Source organism: Limulus polyphemus, unplaced genomic scaffold (genome assembly GCF_000517525.1).
Source record: "Limulus polyphemus unplaced genomic scaffold, Limulus_polyphemus-2.1.2 Scaffold20, whole genome shotgun sequence".
Taxonomy (NCBI): Eukaryota; Metazoa; Arthropoda; class Merostomata; order Xiphosura; family Limulidae; genus Limulus; species Limulus polyphemus.
In genome coordinates this window covers 103556-126652 of record NW_013665630.1, presented here as the reverse complement: position 1 = coordinate 126652, position 23097 = coordinate 103556, and the positions used below count along the sequence as shown (strand labels likewise).

At 31.8% G+C, this 23097-nt stretch overlaps 1 protein-coding gene across 2 annotated transcripts; it reads right to left on the bottom strand.

Annotated features, from left to right (window-relative positions):
• Window positions 1–6: 6 nt before the first annotated feature.
• Window positions 7–22642, bottom strand: LOC106457910 (guanylate kinase-like). 2 transcript variants are annotated; one of them, XM_022384187.1, is made up of 8 exons: window positions 22309–22631; window positions 15226–15351; window positions 14241–14282; window positions 9181–9277; window positions 6822–6960; window positions 3003–3087; window positions 2600–2685; window positions 7–2048 (listed from the first exon to the last, which is right to left on the bottom strand). In XM_022384187.1, exons 1-8 carry the CDS (start codon window positions 22430–22432, stop codon window positions 2013–2015), a joined length of 735 nt encoding a protein of 244 aa, XP_022239895.1. In that variant the 5' UTR covers window positions 22433–22631; the 3' UTR covers window positions 7–2012. The 2 variants fall into 2 exon arrangements, with proteins under 2 accessions (XP_022239895.1, XP_022239900.1); XM_022384192.1 differs by lacking the exon at window positions 14241–14282 and having other exon boundaries at window positions 22309–22642.
• Window positions 22643–23097: the final 455 nt, after the last annotated feature.

Below are 23097 nucleotides of genomic sequence, written 5' to 3'. Positions count from 1 at the left end.
GTGAGTATGTACATATAAATGTGTATTTTGTAAATAATTTTGTTTGACGTTTTTATTTTTTACAATACACATATCCATATTTGATATTTGGAAAAAGGGTTGAATATTTTCAATGTTACCTCCTCATTTCTACAATATGCCCACCAGCAGCAGCCATACTTAGTTGTGGGCCCTTGTGTGGGATAAATTTTGGCCCCCTTCCTGATACAAATATAGGATGACTATCAGAACAATAGTCGTCAGTTGCTGACATCACAATCTTTCTAAAAACTTTACTGCTCTAGTTTGCCACTGCACATTAGCAGACCGTTTATAAGTTAATTGAATTAGGACTTGGTGGGCCACCTAGAGTTTGTGAGCCCCTGTGCACAGCACAGCCTATATGGTTGCCACTGATGTGCACTACGAGTATTTTTTTCACAAATGTTATTTTAATATAGAATTTAAGGACAACAAGGAATCTCTTGGTCCATCTAGGCTGTACCATCCACTAAACTAAAGTTTAAAATGACTATAAAACACTCAAAGCCAGCCTTATCATTCAAATATTTATCAAGCCTTCCGTTAACTCCAAAGTCTCTTGAATTAATTACATATACCATATCTGAAGGTAACCCATCCCAAAGACCAACAACCCTGTTAGAAAAATAAAACTGGTCAGATTTCACCTTTTCATGATGCTATGAAAAGTAGACAAATGAACAAAATGTATGCCTAAAAGAACCAATACAAAAGGCCAAGTTTTTATTCAAATATAAAACAACTAAAAAGACAATATTAACAGATTACCATTTAATTTATCATTTGTCAATTCTATTTTAAATCCTAAACAAGAAAATAAAAGAGGATTAATCTGCAAACTAAGTTATGGAATTTTATAGATATGGATAATGAATGAAGTGTCAAAAACTATCACAGTTAATAACTATTCTGAAGGAGCTTCATGTCAAAGTTTGTACAGGGGAAGAAAATAAGTTACAAAAATTTGAATTTCAGTAGTTAGAAACGTGCAGAGGCTTAATCAATTCTGAAAATATTTTATCTCCACTTCCAAATGAAGCAACCTGAAATACACGTAATGGTACTGAAAAAACTACCCAGCAGTTTAACAACCAGTGCCAAAAACTTTTCTAAATGTGTTGAAGGAACATAGCTCAATGTTTAAGAAAAAGAATTAACTCAAACATGAAACAGAAAATAACAGAAGTGCAAACATTATGCAATACTATTTCATACCTTCAAATTAACTAGGAAATTTACCTATATCAAAATACCAAATTTAACAACTACTCAGATTTATGAACTACTAAAGTATTAAGTAATATGTTGGCAAGCCAAGAAAATTAGTTAATGTGCAGTAACATGAAGAGGATCCACAAACAATTACTCCAGTAAAATATCATATAAAGTTTACATGGCCCATCTAGTAAAAAGATGTAGGAAAAGGAGTTTCTAGATCCCAGACTGTTCAAGTATTAGCTCATCTTGAGTATAAGAGATAAGGAATTATCTAAAAAGATATGTTAATGAAGTATAGTAAGTTGGACCTTTTCAGCCAAGATTGGCCTAGTGTATTAGTAATGAAGTGTTTTTCATAGCTTGGTGTTTAATTGAGTTAAGTCTCATTAGAATGTGGAGAACAATTTGACTGTACTCTTTTGGTTTTATTAAACACATGTTTAAAAAATCTAAAATGTTCATAGATTCATAACATTAGTTTTTTTAAAAAAATATCGCCTCTGGTAAGCAAGTTGAATAGAGGAAAGTAAACACAAATAGTCCTAGTGAATCCTAAAAGTTACATATACGAAAATTGTCAAAATTACTTCATTTTATAGTACAGTAAATAAAAGATATCATAATGAGATGATGTCAAAAAACAAGATGATAATTAAATAAAAATGTGAAATGCAAAACTGGTCTATATAAAGTTATGATCTTGGTTCACACAAAAAATCTGCAATTTTCCCGTAATCTTGGAGCTTTAAGAATATGAAGATCTTATTCAACTACTACTGCTCCTGAAGATTACTGCCAAGAACTCCACACTGTAACAATAAAAAAACAGATTACAACATAAGACTACTAGAAACAATATCTGTAGCTAGTAATTTTAAATATATTATAAAAAAAAACAAGTAATGAAAAACAGAAAACAAAGCATGTAAAGTTAAAAAGATCAAAGAAAAAATGTAACTCCCCCCCCCCCAAAAAAACCTATCTCACTTTTAATTTACTTTTCTTTACTTGCATTTTCAGATCTTTTAACCAAAATGTAGGTGCATTTATTTGTTATGGCTAAAGTTAAAATTCATACAAATGAAACTGGCTGAAACCATAATCTAAAACTACTTGAAAGAACTAACTGATATTCATTTTCTAATTTTGGCATCACTGGTCCAGGAAATATCACAATTATCACATGATTACTTCTTGAAACTGTTAATTTCTAACACCAGGTGGTAAAGAAACTAAGAATAATACTTATTTGTGCTTCAAACTTGTCGTACACCTCACATTCCTTACAAAACATTTATATGCCCTTGGGAATTGACTTTTTCAATATATTTATCTTTAAGAAATCGAATGCTATTTGCACCTTCCAAAGGTAGTTTTTAAGTTCCCTGTAAGCATCTTCCAAGCAGTCATTCAGCACAATAATATCAAAGTTCCCTGGCATTTCACCTGTGAATAACCATAATAAAACAATTATGTTATTGGTTTCATTTCACACATCAAGAATTAGAAAAAATACCATGTTCCTACAGCTTACTAAAAACTATACATGTCATCAAGCATTTTCTATATCATATATTGGTAATCAAAAACATTTATCATGTTCTACAGTCAATGATAATGATACACTTACTTACCACTTTCTGTCACTGGAAACAAAAACATTCATCACACTCCATTACCAATAAACAAAATTAAAGCAAAAACAGATAAAGCTCTTAAAATCAATAAAAATGTCCTTATAACCAATGAAAAAAAAAACATACCATACTCTAGCTCTTTCTTTGCTCTGCAAATTCTTTCATTGATACTTTCATCAGTCTCAGTTCCTCTTTTTTGCAACCGTTCTTTCTGGAAAAATTACACCTAAAATCAAGTTATTGTTCATAGTTTACCTGTGCATGATTTTATATAAATGATATAAACACAACAATCTAGAAACTAGTGTAATATTCTACTAAGGATTGGACTGATAGAACACTGTAGAATAAGTTCTTGATGTAATAGTCATTTTTTTCCTTGTACCATTACTAATGTTGGTTACCTTCCCTCCCCATATCAGTGACTCAAAACATTTCTCACTATATTGGCTGTTTAATTACTGAGTCTTTTTGTAAGTATGAGATTTCTGCTATAGAAAAGTGGTAATTTTACACAGTTGAGTAAGGTTATTAGCATTAACTTTTAATCAAAGTACAAACTACATAAAAATTAAACCAGTAATGAAGATAGATAATTAAATATTCTGTTCTTCCTTTCAATGATTTGAATGCACTGATACTTATGGTATATAATGTGTGTGTGTGTGTGTGTGTGTGTGTGTGTGTGTATATAAAGAATCAGAAAAGACATTCAATCTACCTAACCTTGGACATTGCGAGTATGAACAGTAGGTGAACAATTAGGGTATTATCAATGGTTTTAGTCCAACCTGAGTATCAGAATTCAACCAAGGGTGTTCAAGAGGTACATTTCTTGTTAATTGAAACAATAAGAACACTGATGCCAGAAATACTTTAATACACACAGTCTGGCATTTAAATATTTAGCTAGCAAAAAAATGATTAGCTTAACAGATAATTTGAAAATTAAAAAGTGAATATAGAATAATCTTAAAACTGTTATCTTGATGACTTTTTGGTCTTATTTTGTATGGGGAAGTCTTAAAAGCTAATACTGATTTTACACTGAAATCTATAACAAAATATAAATGTTGATGAGGTTAATGCTCTTGTTTTCATCAATCAATTTCCAAGTGAAACTGGGACATGATTTAAATGTATGATATAAAATAAATATATGAAAGCTGACCCATAACCCCAGTTCACTTAGCTAGCTGTTAATACTAACTTAGTCAAAATCTCATGTTAGTCAAAATCAATTTTTCATTTGAATTCAATTAGATTGTACAACAGTAATTATTCTTGATTTCAAGAGTAAAGTACACTGTAGCTACATTTTTTTTTCATTATTAACGGCCATCAATTTTTTAAACCGAGTCCAAAAAAATGTATTATGACATCTTTTATCAGCAGCAAATCATTTCACAAATAATCATATATTCCCATGAATGTGGAAAAAAGTATTGGGTTTTTCATTTAAATATATTAACATAAATCTAGGAAGAATGTAGATACATAAATCCACATACAATTACTAGTTTGAATTAAACTTCATTAATTAAGTGTATAACTGACTGTGTAACCTTGGGTCAGCTTGGGTCTATGGATAGTTGACTTATAACTACATGGGAGCAAGAGACATAGAGATGGTATCAATTAGCAGTCCTGAGAACCCAGGCTAGGCCTAGCAAGCCACTGGGGATTTAATATTTACTCTAGAAACTCAAGCAGATAAGTGTACAATTCATGCAGAACTAACTTGGATTGTATGTCTAATCAGATACAGACTTGGTGCTCCAAATGGAGAGTACTTAAACCCCAGAAAACACAATTAATAGTTTTCAACATAGTACTAGGCACATGAAAGGAAACAAAACAGGCTCTACTTAAAATTTACAACAACACAATAAAAGCAAAATTTCTGGCATTACATATGACTCTAGATTAACATATCAGCAATAGCATAGTTAAAACCTCAATATCCTCAAAATACATTAAAAAGCAAAATTAAACTATTTATATACCAAATACTTGTACATCCAACCATAGATTTTGGATAACTTTACTTAACACATTAGACTGAAACTACATCATATTACAGAGAATTCAAACCAAAGCAATCAGAATAATAAACAAACTACCTAGATACATACATATGTCAAAGAACTACACAGATCTACTAAACTACTATAAATCATTCTTCAAATTAGGAAAATCTGTCTTAAAAAAGCTAAACACAAAATAAATCAACATCTTCCTTTCATCTGTTAAATAATACTCCTGTAGGATGGCCTAATTCTTTCACCTTATGACTTGTGTCAACAATAATAGCATCAATAGAATTCTCCATGTTTTGTTCAGAAAAAGTAATGACCACAATTCTACAAAAAATGACTATTGAAGAAGCGGAAAATTACTTGTCCCAAAGTGGTATCCCATAGGGGTGTCTACAACCCTATGTAACTATTGCAAAAGTTACCACCAAGTATCAGAATTACATGAAAATCCAACCACACACACATACACATGAAGATTATCACATAGCAGAAATTACATCATCAAAAAGTACTTAATCAACAGAAGTTCCTCCTACTGAGCCTTGCAAAAGGTTCTCTGTCAGGATTGATTTATTTTATCATACTACAAGCATGACTACTTTTCATCCTCCTTTTCTTCTCCTTTTTCTTTTTTAATCTTCCCAAATATGACCTGATCATAGTCTCCATTACTCCTATCTCCTGTAAATCACTCCAAAACCCCAGTTCCTAACCTCTCGTTAATGGATGAAGAAGGATTCCCATCCCTGAAAATCCTTGGGGAATTCTCCACCTATATGATACGTAGAAGTAACACAAGGAATTTCACAGATATGTTAGATAAACTGGCAAGATACACCCAGAGTTGAAAGGCATTCAGTCAATGAAAACAACAAGAGTTAAGAAATGTGCCACCATGGGTAAAAAAACCAGTAAGAAAGATCTTTCAGTAACACAGGAATCAGGAACCCCAGTACAACATTAGTGAATATTAAATATGAAAAGCCATGAGCTCCTTTGCTGTGTAATTTGAATCAGTAAGATAGGAAATACAATGGTCACAAAATTTTGAAGGTTGTTCATAATCTTTGACAGCCTGCAAAACCAGAACTCAATATATAGATATGAGGTATCTATTGGAACCCAATGAGAACTCACGACTGATTCTCTACTTAAATATGCTGAAGTATCAATACTGTGATTCCCCTTTCCTTATGGTCACAGTCAACAAAAGGTTTGGTTGAGCTCTCTTAAGTCCTTAAAAAGGAATTATAAGCCCAGGAACAAAGTGAAGGAAAAGCAACTACAAAGAAACTAGGATTAGTAAGAGTACATATACTTGAAATTCAGCAAAAATAACCCAAAAGTACAGCAAAGAACAAGAACTGAAACCTAGTAGCACACAGAATAAATGGGATAAAAATAAAGAACGAGTCCCTAACACCCAAAGAGAAAATGTATAAAAACCAAAATATGTATCAGTAAACAGATCAGTAAACAAACCTGTAATATGAGATTGACCTGAAAAAAAAATAGAAGCTGGAATAACTGGCAAGTTTTAATAGATTACTGACTTTCGTTTCTATAAAACACAACTTGGGTTTTCATCCCAAACCTTTTAACTTTATCCACTCAACACTCTCCTTATTGATAACATCTCATTTCATAAGACCTCAAAAATTTTTTTAATGTAACAAGATTGTCATTCAAGCAAATACCATGAGAAAAGAGTGACTTAATTATGTGTATATATCTATCAATAGATAACATTGCACTTTTAGTTAAAATTATGCAGATAAAAATACTAAGAATGTTTTAACAGACTTCACTTATGATGATCAAGATGAGTACTCTCAATATTTTATTACTAACAAATGATGTTAAGCCTAACACAATAATAACTATATGTGACTTCTCTAACACCTACCAAAGCCTCCATGCTAGGTGGCTTGATGAAAATATATCTTGGGTTTAGGTCTGTTTTCTTGATGTTCTTTACACCTTCTACTTCTATGTCCAAAATGCAAACAAGTCCTTTTTCTTGAACAGCTTTTATAGCATTTTTACTGGAAGGAGCATAAATTTTGATTACTAAAATCTAATAACATTTGTTAAATATTTTGATGTAAACTACAATATTATATACAGTTTGTTTAATGTTATGTAAATAAGTAATCTAAAAGTTATTATAAATAAAGGTGACACAAAAAATCTAAATAATAATGGTGGTACAGAAAAAAACTTTACATTTTTAAAGTAACAAGTCTAATGTCTGTATTTGGCAACTAATTTATATAATTTATTTAAAACTACATAAAACAATTAAACAACTACCAAATAAATTGTCTTATGCAATAGTAAAAACAAATACTTTAAATGAATATATAATATGTAATTCATGTGGTTTTTCCTTTCTTTTTGCTTGCAAAGTAGAACAAATAATTCATATGTAGCTTCTTATTTTCTAGGCTGAATGCGTCATCAGGATTAACTCAAGACTCGTTTAAAACGTACACACAATATGAAGTATACGTATGCCAGATAAAATGTATGCACACAAATTCAACATACGATTTGTTCTCGAATTATATTAGCTTGTGACATTATCTCTTTCTATATGAAGTGGGTCAGTTTGACCCTCCTTAGAAGTGAAACTACTCCTAGTACATAGCTCAGAATTTACTACGTTTATCTTCAAGAAATTCTTCAAGCTTTTAATAATCATTATAAGACTACTGTATACAAAAAATCAGGTTCTGTAATAAAGTATTTCTGCTAAATATTTGTCTGTGAATTAAAAGGTGATTTTCATGCTAAGAATAAAAATACTTCTTTTCATTTTAAGGTTTGATATTTCATTTTCATAACCTATAAAACATCGTAAATGAATATCAGAAGTTTTTTTTCAGTAAAAATTTATACTTTATTTCCTATTTTCCCTACTCTAACATTACTGTAGCAAAATCATAAATCTACACAGAGAAGTTGAAAAATATGAAATAAACTTACTAAAACTTTAACTTCTTTAAATGCATCATTTGTCACCAAATATTCAATTTAAGTATCTTCACAATTTCAATTGTCAACCTTTTCACATCTGTGTTTTCTTAATTTTATTGTTTTATAGCTGAACTTTGTTCCAGAGAAGTTGTTTGTTACATTGTGAAAACAATAAATCATAAAGGAACTCATATCATATCCCCCCCTATAGATAAAGTAAACAAACCAATCAAGTTACAAAGTTTAACCTTGAGAACTAAGCTTATAAAATTTTAAGTTATTTTATTTTTGTTACCCAAGAAGTTTTTAATATAAACATTTTAGTTAATTCTGTTGAATAAAATATAACAATAAATTAAAAAAAAAAAGAAATTTAGCACTTACTTAGGTGGTAATGCCCATTTAAACTTAGATGACATGCTTCAGTTACCATGTATATTTCGCACTTTGTTTGTCATTCAAAAAATAATTCATGTTGCTTTGAAATATGCATTTTAAAACACCAAAAAATATATCAGGTACTAGAATACAATGTCCCAAAACTAGTATAATTTAACTGGCTTTCTAGTTAAGCTATAAATATGTTAAAAAACTTTTGTTATCAGCTTGGAATTGAACAACAACCATCACAGGCAAGTGTCAACAGATGCCCAAGGAAAAAGAAACAGCTGTAAAAAGATTCTTGTAAAGAAAAAATGCTCATTCTATTGGTTATTTGATCAAGTTGTGGCATACATAAATTCATTCAAAGCTTTGATAAGATGGAAGGAGCCTCTCTAATGGGTATGACAAATTTATTATTATATCAGCAAGTTCAGAAGGTAGGAGGTTCAAAATTTATATTCTGGCCCACTGTTATCTATATTCTGTGTTTTAAATTATTTGGACTCTCAGAAACACATAATATGGAAGAAAGAAATTATATAAAATAAAATTCAGTGTACAAATTGCATCATGTGAAAACAGAAAAGTGAAGATTGATAATTTACTTATTTCATTCTGAAATTACGAAATTCAAACTTAGATAATATAGAAATGTGAATAATAAACTACTTTGCTGCCAAGTTTATCGACAACATTGAAATTAAAGTTAATTAACTTTTGAACATAACTCAGTAAGATATCACAATATGAGTACTTTCACTCCACTGTATGGAAAGTGATATTGTTAGCTACTATCACACTAAAGTCTAATTGGTATCCAGAAGTTTTTTTTAACCCAACAAACAGTTTACTTTTAGCTTTTCATATTATTTTTAATCACTTTGTAAAATCATAGATCTCACCTTGTACCATAGAGATTCTTTGAGTATTCGACATGCTCAATAAACTCTCCTTTTTCTATAGCTTGCTGCATCTCATGTCTTGTCACAAAATGGTAATCTATAAACAAAACAATTTTTAAAAATATTTTTTACTTGATTATTATCAATAATACATAAATGCTGGATTTGATGAAGAATTTCTGGAATTCAATTGAACAATTTTAGTTTGTAGTATCAAAATATTTGAAACTAGCTGGAATACCCATCCCCCTGAACAAAAGTTATGTAAATTCATGATTAATGAAAGGTTATCTTAATACATGAAAAGTTGCTTCCTTTATATATAATTGTACAAAACACAAAAATGCCCATGAAAACTGCAAAACACAAAATGTGAAACCACAACTTTGCAGGTATCTCCGTATGGACCCAACAAACCTTCATGCCAAATTTGGTGAAGATCTATCTACAGAAGGCTAATTAGTGATAAAAAATGCCCATAAAACCACAAAATGCAAAACTGAAAATTTGTATGTATCTCCACATGGATCCAATGAACTTCCCCACCAAATTTGGTGAAGATCCATCAACAGGTGGTGAAGTAGTGGTAAAAAACTGAAAAAAATAAAAACCTCAAAATGCAAAATTGAAAATTTGTATCTCCCCATGGACCCAATGAATCTCCAAACCAAACCTGGTGAAGATCCTTCCACACCCTGCAAGGTAGTTACATGGACAGACAACAGACAGTACTATTATATTTATATAGATTTCACTATCAACTACATGGAATAATCAATTTATAAAATGGAATAACTACTCAGTAATAAAAACTCTAAGAAAATCACATAAACATAATGTTGCCCAAAGAAGATTTAAAATACAGTACAACTTAAATTTTATAACCATACAACTTCACAAATAACTTTTGCAATAAGATGACGTAACAACAATATTTAATATCTTATACTTATGATAGTATCAGTTACAGGTATATGAACATTTTTTGACAGGTATGGAAAAAATGAGGATAAGGACAACAATGTCGAGATGCAGGTAAAGGACGATGCATGGAAAGAGGAGGATGGGAAACAAGAATAGGATCAAGAGCTGTGGAGGAGGAAAGTTGTGATAAACTATTAGCAAGGGAAGCATGCAACCTGGCCATGTCAACATGGGACTTCAAAGAATTAGAACACCCACCCGCCCCAAAATGGTGTCAAGCAAAAACGGAGCCATCCTTAAGTGCTTGAAGGAAGACAAACCCCTGCAAGCAGCACATCTCTCCCCAACAACATTGCAGTCAGGTAAGGAAAGAGCTGAGAAAGAGAGCCTCGCCAAAGTCAACCACAGAAGGGATCTAAAGTTCTCCAAAACAATTACTGGGAGAAGGACAAAAGGTGCAAAGAGGAGAGGTACAGCACGTCTGACTGTCAGGAATCCAAACTAGGAATTTAAGTTCTTATGTGGGGTTTGGACCTCCTCCACAATGGCTAGCACCTCTTCAAGCTGATGAGAATGTACAGAACGAGGATGATTTAGACAGCCTTTCTGCTCCTTCCTTTGCCCTACATCCATGTTCTGCACCTTTGGAGGAGGTTCACCCTACTACTCCTTTCCCTCAGTTAATTACACAGGTTTGTCACATTTTGAATTTTTCTCCTATTTCCTATGATGCCTTTCCTTCCCTTTTGTGTGAGATTCCAAACTTGGATTATTTGGTGTTTCCCCTTTCACCTGACATTAAGGTTCATGCACAGCAGTTTTTTGTCACAATTAGTTTGGGGGTTAGTATGTCTCAGTTCCCTCAAGTTTCTGACCAACATGCTTTAGCATTCATCACTGGTAACTCCCAATGAACCAAGTACTTTGGCAGGCAACATCAATCATGAGGCCTGGGTAACAGGAGTTTGTGTGTAACCAGTAACTTCATGAGCCATGGTGGTAATCATGGTAAATCAAGAATTTATAATTCACTAAAAATTGTGTGAAATTGGTAATTAAAGTCAGTAAAACACCAAAATGCTATCATATTTAAAAAAAGAAATGTGGACAAAATCCAAAATAATGCAAAAAAAAACATTGAAAACTGAAAGCAAGCAAGAAACACATCTAACTTGTATTGTGTCATTCTAGAAAATGAAGATCATGTAAAATAGTAGAGAGAGAGAGAGCCAACTGATCTAGGAGGGTGTGTTGTGCTACTATTGGAGGAGGGTTGTAACATGCTCTGTGGATGCTAAATGAGTAGCTAAAATTGTACGGTATAAAGGCTAGTGCATCAAGTAAAAAAATTTCTTTTCAACACATTAGGGGGCAGTGGAAGATTGAAAATGCAATTGTGTGAGAGGAGGTATGTGTCGTATCTGAATTAACTAGCATTCTAGCTATTGCCCAAGGGCCATAAAATAATTCCCAAAGCTTTTCGTCCTGCACACCGTGAGAAAGTGAAGACAAAATAGACAATACTCTGTAGTGAAAGTAATGTAATATAATATGTCAATTGATAGATTAAAACTTTGCCTTTCTATTGGTTATTAATAATATAGCATAGAATGTCAGAGAGAACTATTGGTAATTTGGGAATAAAAGGATGTGATAAGCAAGTGGATCCAATTTTGTAATTTATGACTTCATAAACAAATACGATTGAAGGCTATAAAAATTACTTTGCCTTAGTACTATCTACATTACAATATGTAATTTTACTAAAGGGATGGTACACAAATGAAAGAGAAGAGAGAAGCCCTATAGAACAAATGTCACAATTCTCATACTAGGGAAAATTGAAGATTTTTTAATATTTCCTTATAAATTTAAGAATTTAAAACATGTATATTATTAAACTTTGACTTATTAGATAAGTTTTGATGACAACCTTATTGCATACATTGATAATAAAGTAACTTAATTAAATTTTGAATGTAAATCTCTAAATGGTCATGACATGCACACTTTCATCTACTTGTAGCGAGAGGGTTAGTATGAGATGGAACCATCTTAAACTTAGTCACAAGCTAGACACTATTATTAACAATTACTACTGATCACTAGTACAATTCTAGTAGAATAGACTGCTACTCTTCCTGCAAAGTAGCTGTGAGTTTAATAAATTTTCTGGGTCCATCTTTTCTGTTTTTTAAGCATTATTCCTAAACTTCTCATAGTGGTTTAACTGAATTCAAGCTGGAGCTCTGATTTGGCAAAACTTCATTCTGTAATTATTTGTATTACAGAACTGATGGAAATGCATATGTATAACATGATGCATTAGGATACTTAAAGTGGTATGATCTTTCCCAGGAATCTCTGTAGGTTGTCTTTCATTACCCAACAGGTCAAATACTTCCCATGCCAAGATGACACAAAGGATTAAGTGTTGAACTCTGACTTAATTAGCACAAGTGCATGAGAATGTGGATGCCAGTCCATCACACATTAACACCTACCAATAGCTGGTAACCACCAGACAGCTGGATAAAGTGACAGAACTCGAGTAAAGTGTCTTATCAAAGGATACAACAGCACGATGGAAGTCGGCCTTAAATGAGCAACCATCCAATTATGAGTTCGAAATGTGAAACCACTGAGCCACGCTGCCTTCCCCTTTCAAAAAATATAGATGTATCCAAATAACTTTTCATATTGTAGTCAAACCCAAACTCATCCATTCTAATCAAATAATGACTAGCTGGATTCATCATTCCATATAATATTTGTCTATTGCTCTTTAATCTTATTACAATACTCAAAGTAACGTAAGAGCTGGTGCCTCATAATCATAGCTGTGATGAACACCTTATAATATGCAATCTGGCTATGACATCAACAGCTTCAAGCTTCTAGTGCACAGGTGTCATGTTGGTTTAGTCCTGAACTCTTAGTAAAGCCCTGGATAGTAGACTTAATATGTGTCATTTTGTTTCACAACACATCTCAAAGTTTGCATAAACTGAGATATGATTAATTTTGGAAAGCTAGGCTGATATTTCACATTATCACATTCACTGTGCTTCCATTTTATTCACCATCTTAATGAAAATGGATCCATGTATGGGTAGGCAGACTGAAATGTCTTGATCATTCACACCAATGCTTGGTCTCAACCACTTTCCTTTAAAAAATATGAAGTAATTTACTTATGGAATTTAAGACTCCAACTCATTATCTGTAGCATGTGCTGACTGTTATAAACTATATAAAGCAGTGCATAATAGAAGTAACATGAAAATTCAGTAGAAGTTGGACTACTGCTATTTGGTGGTGTAATTTTTGAAACATAGTTGACATACAAACATGCAAGCGCATCTCTTTTTACTTGAAAGCCTGAATAGTTAAGAACACTTAAAAGCAGTTGCTAGCTTTTATGATGGTTATAAATTTGTAATAAGTAATTAGGATAATTCCAATGACTGACCTTAAATCAGGTTTATAAAATTATGTTAGAAGAATAAAATATTCATATGTGCTTACATAACTGGACTTCATATTAATTAAACAGATAAAGACACATTATAATGGTTGTTTATTTTTAATGTGAGGACTTAAGCTTCAAAAAAAATTGAAACAATTATGCCATGATAAATAACTTTAGAAGGGTAATTATTATTAAGATCAAAAAATAGTTGTCATACTTTTAGTGCAGACATACGGTAAAACCACTATTAAAACTATACAACAGTGTTTAATGTTTAACATTATACTTTTATGTTTGGATAATTACTGATATACTATCTACACACTTTAGTTTCTTCTGTATGTAGTTCCAGCTTTATAATGCCTATTGATTTTCACTACATCATGAAAAAGACAATCTATTTGAAGAATTTCTTACAAAGGAGATAGCCCATGAGTAGCTTTGCATAAAATTCAATATAACATTGTGAAGAGTTTTACAATATTTTGACAATTACACAAATTTTAGAAGTTTTTCTTTAACATGTCAATATAAAATATCCAAAAGCATTGTTAATCCTAACAATACAATTGTTACTAGTACAGTTAAATAGTTTCAATTATTTCAAAATATTATGACATATCCAAAATAACCATAAAAACTGTACACAATGTGTTTTCTATACCTTTGCCATCAACTTCCCCGGGCCTTGGTTTTCTTGTTGTATCTGAGAAGAACAAATCTTACTAAGCAAAACTTTTTGTTTCAAATAATAATTATAAGAATTATTATTCTAAACATGACAAAAAACTCATATTTGTTGTGACAGAGCAGTGCAATTAGTGGCATTCGCTAATCAATTATTTGACAGTCCCATTAATCGATTAGTATGGTAATGCTCAAACAATGGTACATTCAAGCAAAAAAACTGATGGTAGATCTGTCAAAAGTTGCTTTCCTTCTAGTGAGCAGTTCGAAATAAGTGGCATTGGCAAATAGCCTTAGAAATGTTGCCACAATAGGACAAGCAAGTTTGGTGATAATATTTTTGACTACTTGGATAGTAAAAATAACCAAAAATAGTAAAAAAATTGGAAACCCTAATTTTGATTAATTGATTATCATGATAATCAATTTAATTGTAACTTCAATTGATCGACTGTTGCAATAATTGAAAACAGTGATAATCAGAAACACTTATTTTGGGTGATTGAATATTTTTTGACAATCAATATAATCAGAATTTTGTTTAATAAACTTTTAGAATAATAAAAAACAGTATTAATAAATGTAATTGTAATTTTGATTAATCAATTAATGTATGTGACATTAATGGATGCAATTGCTGCTGAAAGGTAATCCATTAACTGATAAAAACACCCATTTCTAACTGAATATTGCAGTTATTAATTAAGTATGAGATTTAAACTTACAGTCTTAAACCATTCACTAAATTAAAACAGAATCATTGAAGAGGGTTATTTCCCTGTTCATTCCTACTATTGCACTCAACACATTTTTCTTTTCATTTCTCAATAAAATCCACTCTTGTAAAAGTTTACGTGAATATGCATAAAAAAGGTAGTTATTGTATTAAACATAAAAATGTTCATTAAAAGCTTATACTGTAGAAATCTACATTATAAAGAAAATATTTCAAGTATACCTACGAGAAACAGTGAAACCAAAGTAATTTTTGTACTCCTTCATCAAGATTTTTAGCAAGGTGCTTTTGCCACAACCCGATGGACCACATATTACAAGTGGGTGAAAAGAAGATAACCAATGTACTCCACCTGAAATGCACAACTTTTAATACAAATCTTTCACAAAACTTTTAATTTATATCTGTAAAGTGTTTTATATATAATTTATGCATTTCAATATTAACCAGTAAATGAATATACGTCACTTTCTGAACACCCCTAATATAATCTCATGTCTAACACTTTCAGTATTGTAGAAAAAATTTAATAATAACATACAACACAACATTTAACAGCAACAAGGTGCCTGTTGACCCATCAACCCTTTCACACCTACTTAAAAAAGAAAACCAAACAAGTGCAGTTTGATCTTTAAATATTTATTAAGCCTTCCCTCATGTTTACTACATCCACCACTTCTAAAAATCAACCCATTCCAAACACAAGTTACCCTGTTAAAAAAGTAAAACTTTCTAAGCTGATTCCTACCCTACCAAAATATATACTTGTAACTCCTTTTCCTACCATTCTCACCATTAAACACACACAAAAAAGTTGATAAACCAAATTAATCTTGAACACCTCAATCAGATCCCCTCTAACTCTTCTTTTTTTCAAAAGTAAACAATATTAGAGATCTTAACTTATCCTCATATGACAGCCTTTCCATTCTAGGTATCATCATAGTAGCCTTTCCTTTGTACCCTTTCAAACAATTTAATGTCTTAATAAAGTAAGGAACTCATGAATGAACATAATTCTCCAAACAGGGCTTAACCAGTAACCTATACAGTGAAAAGATAACCTAATATAAAAATTAAAGTACACTCTTGGAGCACAATATCAGCATAAAGGATAGAAAACTAGTTTCAACACTTATTTATCCTAGTCGCTCCTACATTGTCATCCAAAAAGAAATTTGTCCACAAAGTTTAGGTGATACTTCGTTGTGAAATAATTCAGCTTGACATGACTTTCACTGGTGATAAAGTTTGATACACTTTTAATAATTCCTTGTTCTATTTCATCTTTGGTCTTGTATATCATTTTGGCTGATTTCCAGTTTATAGGGTGATCAAAGTCTCTTGGATGGGAAAATATTGCTTTATTTCTAATTCCACTTCTAATGTCCCCTTTGTGTTCTGTTATCCTTGTGACTAAATTTCTTCCTGTTTCACCAACATAAGATATTTCACATGATAGGCATGGAACAATACAGACAGCCAGTATTTTATCTTATTTAATAGTTTTTTTTTACTACTATTTGGATACTTGTAAGTGACAAGAAAATTATTTTGCTTTAGGATTCTCTCTACATGTTCAAAGTTTGTGCTGTAATTCAAGAAGAGTAGTTTCTACTTATTCTCATTTGTTCATTATTTTTAAAAAATGGTTTGTTTGGTTTTTAGGTGAGCATTTTCAATGAAGTGAATCGGATATTGTCAATTCTTCAAAATGGACATTACATTCTGAATTTCTTGATTTAATGCTGAAAAATGGCACATTCTGTTGGCTCTTTCATGAACAAAACAATAAATTGTGATTTTACAGTTACATTAATTTAAAGTGATATTGCCCTATACACAAGCAACAGTGACATTTAACCAAAAACACAAGTCTTGAATTTTTAAATTAAAGCAGAAAGACAATCGCTGGAAAAGATAAATGTCATTGCCAAGCTAAACCAATTCCATAGCCTCCTGAGTCAACGAAAATTATCATTTAGCATGATCAGAAAACTTTAGGTGTTATATATATTTCAATATGCAAAACGATGACAACATAACCTCCACCCAAAAAAGAAAATGTTTTCTTGAATGTCCTTTATATGTTGCAACAGGTTTGAACAAATTTGTTCTACACTACTATTTCAAATAATTCAAAACCATTGCCACTTGTAAAGGATAAATTTTAATGGCTATGTTTCACATGCTGAGCTAAATAAACTCCAGTCATATCAGACAGCAACATTATGCATATTGCCTTGCATAAAACAACATGACAGATTCCTGAACTCACCCTTAATTGCAACATATAACAAATAAAATTAATTTCTTTCTTTTTTCAGCCTTCTGTTGCATTACATGGTTTCATGCATTTTATAATACACATATATTCATAGCTGAGAAAGCTGTTACTATAAATTTACATCTTGAAAAAAAAAGCAAATAATGTGATTCTTAAACATGAATAAATATAATTAAGATGATCAAGGTTGCCGCTTCATCAGAGTTACCAGTTTCCAGAGTGAAAAACTGGGGCATTTTTTTTTTCATATGGAGGGACACTGTAACAAATCTGAAACAGTTTAAATTACAAAAACACACTTTTTACCATTTGCTGAATACTATGAGGTTTATGGCATTTCGTTCCCAAACAACAGAAGAAATTTGGTAGAAATTTACCTAGTTAAAGAAAAAAATCCAATAAAAAAGTGTGCCTAAGTTGTCTTGAACCTACCAAATGAAAACTGTTACTTTTTCTTTTTCTCAACTGGAAAGGTTGTCTAATCTCAATTCCTGTGGCTGCCCAATGACAGGTTGGGTTAAGAAAACATAGTAGAGAGGGACTGTACTGTGGGACCTGTCTTTGTCAGGTGATTCTCCAAGTAAAATTTAAAGGAGCATCTATAATGGCAAACTATACATATCAAACCCACAGTGAGGTATAGAGATACTGGGACAATTAAATAGTTTTACTGTTTCTGATCAGTACATAAAATAAAGCTAAACACTAGGATAATCCTAGTTCTGGGAAAATAGCAGATTAGGGGCAGGAAGTAAGGAAGCAAGACAGGAAATGAAATATTATGGGAAAAGTTAATTTTGTGGGAGGGTGAGAATGAGTGCTGGATTTACAAGAGTGTACAGCTCTAAAAAGTTAACATTTTCTTACACTGAAAATGTATTTCCAATAGATACTTACCTCCTCCACTCACCCACCCAAAGCTATCTTTATACCCCTTCATTTTTACACCATTTCAGAACATGTGCTGATCATGTGACTACCCTCCACCAAATGGGTGAGAAAAGGTAGTACCTATCAGAAATACATTTTCATTGTAAGAAAATGTTAACTTCCAATACACTACTACCTCATCTGACTCAAAGCGAAGAATCCCACACTGCAAGAACAGGTGTGCCATAATAAGATAAGATGGCACACCTGTGTGGTATAGCACTACTTCTAGAACAGGTATACTCTTCGCCCAGTAACGAACACAGTAATACATATAGGGCAGAATGTAATAGGCAGACACCATAGCCTCAAGAACGAGATATACAGCACCATTCTTTGGAGAAGTGCCGTATAACTATGACGTGAAACAGCACATAGTGGACAAAAACAGAATGTCTGGTGTATAATTGATAACAGGCCCAAATAAATATGTGCGAAGAGTAGACTCTTGGGGCACACCAGAGCATGTCAATTGCTGTCCAATCAGGCAAAACATCCTGTGGAAACGCCTTGCAAGCAACAAGAGCAATTCTCCTCATCCAAAAAAATAATACCAGAGGAAGCTCCTTGAATAAGTAGTTTGATGAAAAATTGTCAAGTAATTCAGAATCAGCGTGTTGTCAACATATAGTGCATAAGTTGTCCACATATGTAGCAAGCCTTAGCATGGAACATAGTGATAGATAGTCATTGTAAAGTGCTTGATAATTTGATACAAGTATACATGAATATAAGTGTAAAGAGGTTATAATGTCATTGTATAGATCACTGATTATGCCATATATGGAGTATTTTGTTCAATCTTGGGCTCCTTATCCTAGGACTCAAATTTGTATTAAATATTATTTTTGTTTATCCTATTCATACAATGTACACAGATTGTCTAACTGACTACTTAACCACTTGTAATTGCAATCATGATACGTTTTAAATAAAAACATGATTACCCTTATCAGAGTAAAACATGTTTTCATTATTTTATTATAAATTTATTTAATTTACACAAGATGAATGAAGGATTACTGCTTATTTCAAAAACAAATAAAATGGTAACCATGTGGTCATCTCCACTTGACATTAGCAATGTATTCATTTGCAATTCTTTCACCAAGAAGGAAATGTCCATATTAAGATAATGTAGTGGTTCACAAAGTTATAAAGCTAGCTCACCCCACTCTGTTGTTGTTTTCTTTTATTGGGGGAAAGAGTACGAACTAATGAGTTAATGAGCTCATTAATTAATTGATTAGAAAATAAATGCTAATTGCCCAGCTCTAAAAATAAATCACATGCATTACTTTGTATTTATTTAAATGCTAGTTATTTGCCTAACTCACCAAATGATCTAATTCCTTTTACAAAGCATCATTATACTTGTAATAACCAGCAATATCCAAGACCTTTTTTTAAATTATATCTTTGATGTAAATCAGAAAGAGCAAAAATGCTGACTGGAGCTGGGTGATTAGCGAAACTTGATAATCTATTAATCATTGATTTCATTAACGAAGTACATTCAACTAATCAGTTATTCTCATGAGACTTGAATAGTTAGAATAATCAAAAACAATAATCCTAATTAGAAACACTGACTTCAATTATTTGATTATTCTTGTCAGTTATGACAGTAATCAATTACGCTTGTTGTTGAACAACCTAGAATGCACTGAAAATAATAATGAGAAAACATAGTGGCAACATTTTATTAACTAGGATAGTTGGCATAACTGAAAACAGTAATAATCAGCAACACTGATTTCCATTACTTGATTATTTTTTAGACATTAATTGATGTAATCGATGGTCATACCTAATCAATTAATCAAGTTAATTATCCAGCTCTAGTCTGAATACTGAGTCTTGGGGTACACCACTCATGACCAATGTTCCCTCTAATTTTTTCAATCCATGTGCGAAATGAATTTTTTCATGTGCACCAGTATCAAAGCAATGTGCAGATGTGCACTACCAGTTTTTTTTTTTTTTTTTTGGGGGAGGAGTACTTTTAGACCACTGACCTTATTGGATCATTAGGCCACTTTGCAATGCTACCACTTGGATATTTGGGCTTTAGGTCTATTGATTGCCAGTGTCATTAAGACCATCAACATGTTGAGACTCTTCACCATTACTGAGGATATATATGTGGCTGGAATAATGAAATGCGCGTCACTTGGTTGTTGTGCGGCCATGAAGCTTAGAGGGAACACTGCTCATGACGTTAATCCAGTTTGACTGAACTCCATTTATAACAACCCTTTTCTTTCTTCCTTCCATCCATCCAGTTTTCTATCCAATGAGCCAACCTACCCCACACGCCTAGTGAGAGAAGTTTTTTAACAAGCCCTTTATTTGTCACCTCACCTTGTCATATGCTTTCTGAAAATCCATATACTCCAAATCCACACCTTTACCTTCATCAACATAAGCAGTAACCTCTTCCAAAACTGTCCAAAGATTAGTATGGCAAGGCTTTCCCCTAGTGAAACCATGTTGACTATCCAACAAAATTTTAGTTTGTTAAATGACTTCTTATAATTTCTTTTATCAGACTTTTACAAACTTCTCCCACTGCTGATTTACAATTAATAGGCCTAAAATTATAGGGGCAATTTTTATCACCTCCTTTAAAAAGAGGAGTAAGATTAGCCATTTAGCCAACTTCTAATTCTCTGGAATTTGCCCACTATTCAAGGACTTACAAAAAACATTAGCATGAGACCCACATACCCAATTCTTAACCTCCTTCAAAGCCCTTGGGGAAATATTATCTAGCCCAGTCATTCTTTAAGCTTCCCATTTGTTTCATAACAAGTTCAAAATTAATGTGATCATATGTTCATCAGCTATGTATGTCTCCCTTTATCAACTGTTCAGGATGTGAAATATTGCTTACATATTAATTAGTAAAAACTTAAGAAGAAAAAATAATTTAATAATACAACCATCTCAAAATCATTAGAAATAAACCTTCTGATATCATCCCTCAAAGGATCTACTCCCATTCTAGCATTTGTTTACCCTTAAATGTATTTAAAGAAATTGTTACTGTTAATTTTTACATTTTCAGCCAACACTTTTTAAATTTCCCTTTTACTTTAGATTGCATAATGTCCTGTTTGACTAACTCTATTGATATTCTATAATCTTACAAATCTCCCATCAGAACACATCAGCAGTCAGTTTCCACTTCTTAATCTTGCAATGCCATTCTTTTAGTTTTATCCCTTTTATACACTTACTGAGCCAACCTTATTTTTCATTTGCAGGAACATGTCCATCTTGAATATATAAAAATTTATTTTCAAACATTTTCCACATCTGATCACAATCATCATTCAATCAGTAGCCTAATTCACAATATATTCTTGTCACATCCCTTCAAAACTAGTTTTGAAGTTCATAACCGAACATTTTTAATATTATTCCTAATCGATGTGCAGTACAACATCATACCCGATAAATTATCAATTACACACATATTTTCACCAATCTCCACCCTCTCTACCATATGCATATTAGAAGTTAACAAGAAACTTAAAAGTAAAACAGCATCTTCCATAGTACTACACTGCTAGTACTAGGTTCCCTGAGCAACTGATGAAGAAGACCCACTGTTTCTATCCCCCTAACCTATTACAGTTTGACTTTAAAATCTCCCAATTTACATACCAGAAATTAAAGTCCCCCATAATTATAACCTTCTTAATTGCTGTAAATTGTAATCTTCATCTCATTTCATCAGTCTCAATCTCATCTATAGCTCTACCGTCTTGATATTTTCTTTAATATCCTCAATTTCAAATGGTTGTAACTCACACTTTTCATTTTAAATCATAGAGCCACTTCCCCCCTCCTTTTAATACCTATCCATATTCAACAACATATAACCTTGTACTTCAAAAAACAATTCTGTCACCAAAATTCATAACTGCCAACATTGCGCTTTTCTTTTCTTTTTTTTTTTTTGCATTTACTGATTTAATTCATCCTGGCCCTCAATGCTGTGAAAAGAACAAGAAACAACTATTAATAAAACTATCAACAAAACTATAAGCATAAGCAATCGAGTAAAAAAATGTGTATTACCTAATATAATATATGATTTGACTCCAATGCTGTTAACACTATTAGTGGTATTAACCCGTATCAATGGCCACGTGGTCTTCCCAATCACATTCAGAGAGTAACGCAAAAATCCAGGGTAGTTCATTCAGATAGTTCGTTAATTTGCCCTTTCAGTTTCAAGTAAAATTTCTTCACTGAGCACTTGTAACAAATATAATATTTAATCATACTATCTGCCTATTTCAGTTATTAATTAGGTTACTAACGATCGAAAATGATATTCCATTATACGCCTACATCCTTCCACTATAAACATGTACTTGAAACTTCAACATAAACAAAAAAAAAAAAAAAAAAAAACGAAGCCAACATTAGAAATCAGATAAAGGCCAAATGGTCAAGTTCATGTCATGCTATATGATTAAGTATTGCTGCCATCTCGTAAATATATAATCAACTAATATCTCAATCCCTCAAACGTATTCTGGGAAGTTTCCCTAGTAGTATTCATATAAAATCACTACTCATTCTGTTCTTATATAACTGCAATAATTTTTACATATATTAATAAGTTTTCAAGCTTTCTTATAATCACATATTTTAATAATAACTAATTTTTGAAACCATAAGTTTTCGTATGTTTTTCCATAATCGTCAAACCTTTTTGAACATCGGCAGTAATATAAAAATTAATTTTGCAGCGATAAACTGTTTAAAACAAAAGGGAATCCTCAATAGCCGCGGCTGTAATTAAATCTCAGATCGGTCAAGAGATGAAGCTATGAGTTAAACGTCTGTCCTTGAAAAAAA

Bases quoted from the DNA above. Each gene is read 5' to 3' on its own strand.
- LOC106457910 (XM_022384187.1), bottom strand. From the start codon at position 22,432: ATGAACTACCCTGGATTTTTGCGTTACTCTCTGAATGTGATTGGGAAG. The intron at 6,961-9,180 runs GTGAGATCTATG...TGCTCCTTCCAG, and splicing joins AAGAATCTCTATGGTACAAG to TAAAAATGCTATAAAAGCTG. The intron at 2,049-2,599 runs GTGCAAATAGCA...TTATTGTTACAG, and splicing joins TTAAAAACTACCTTTGGAAG to TGTGGAGTTCTTGGCAGTAA.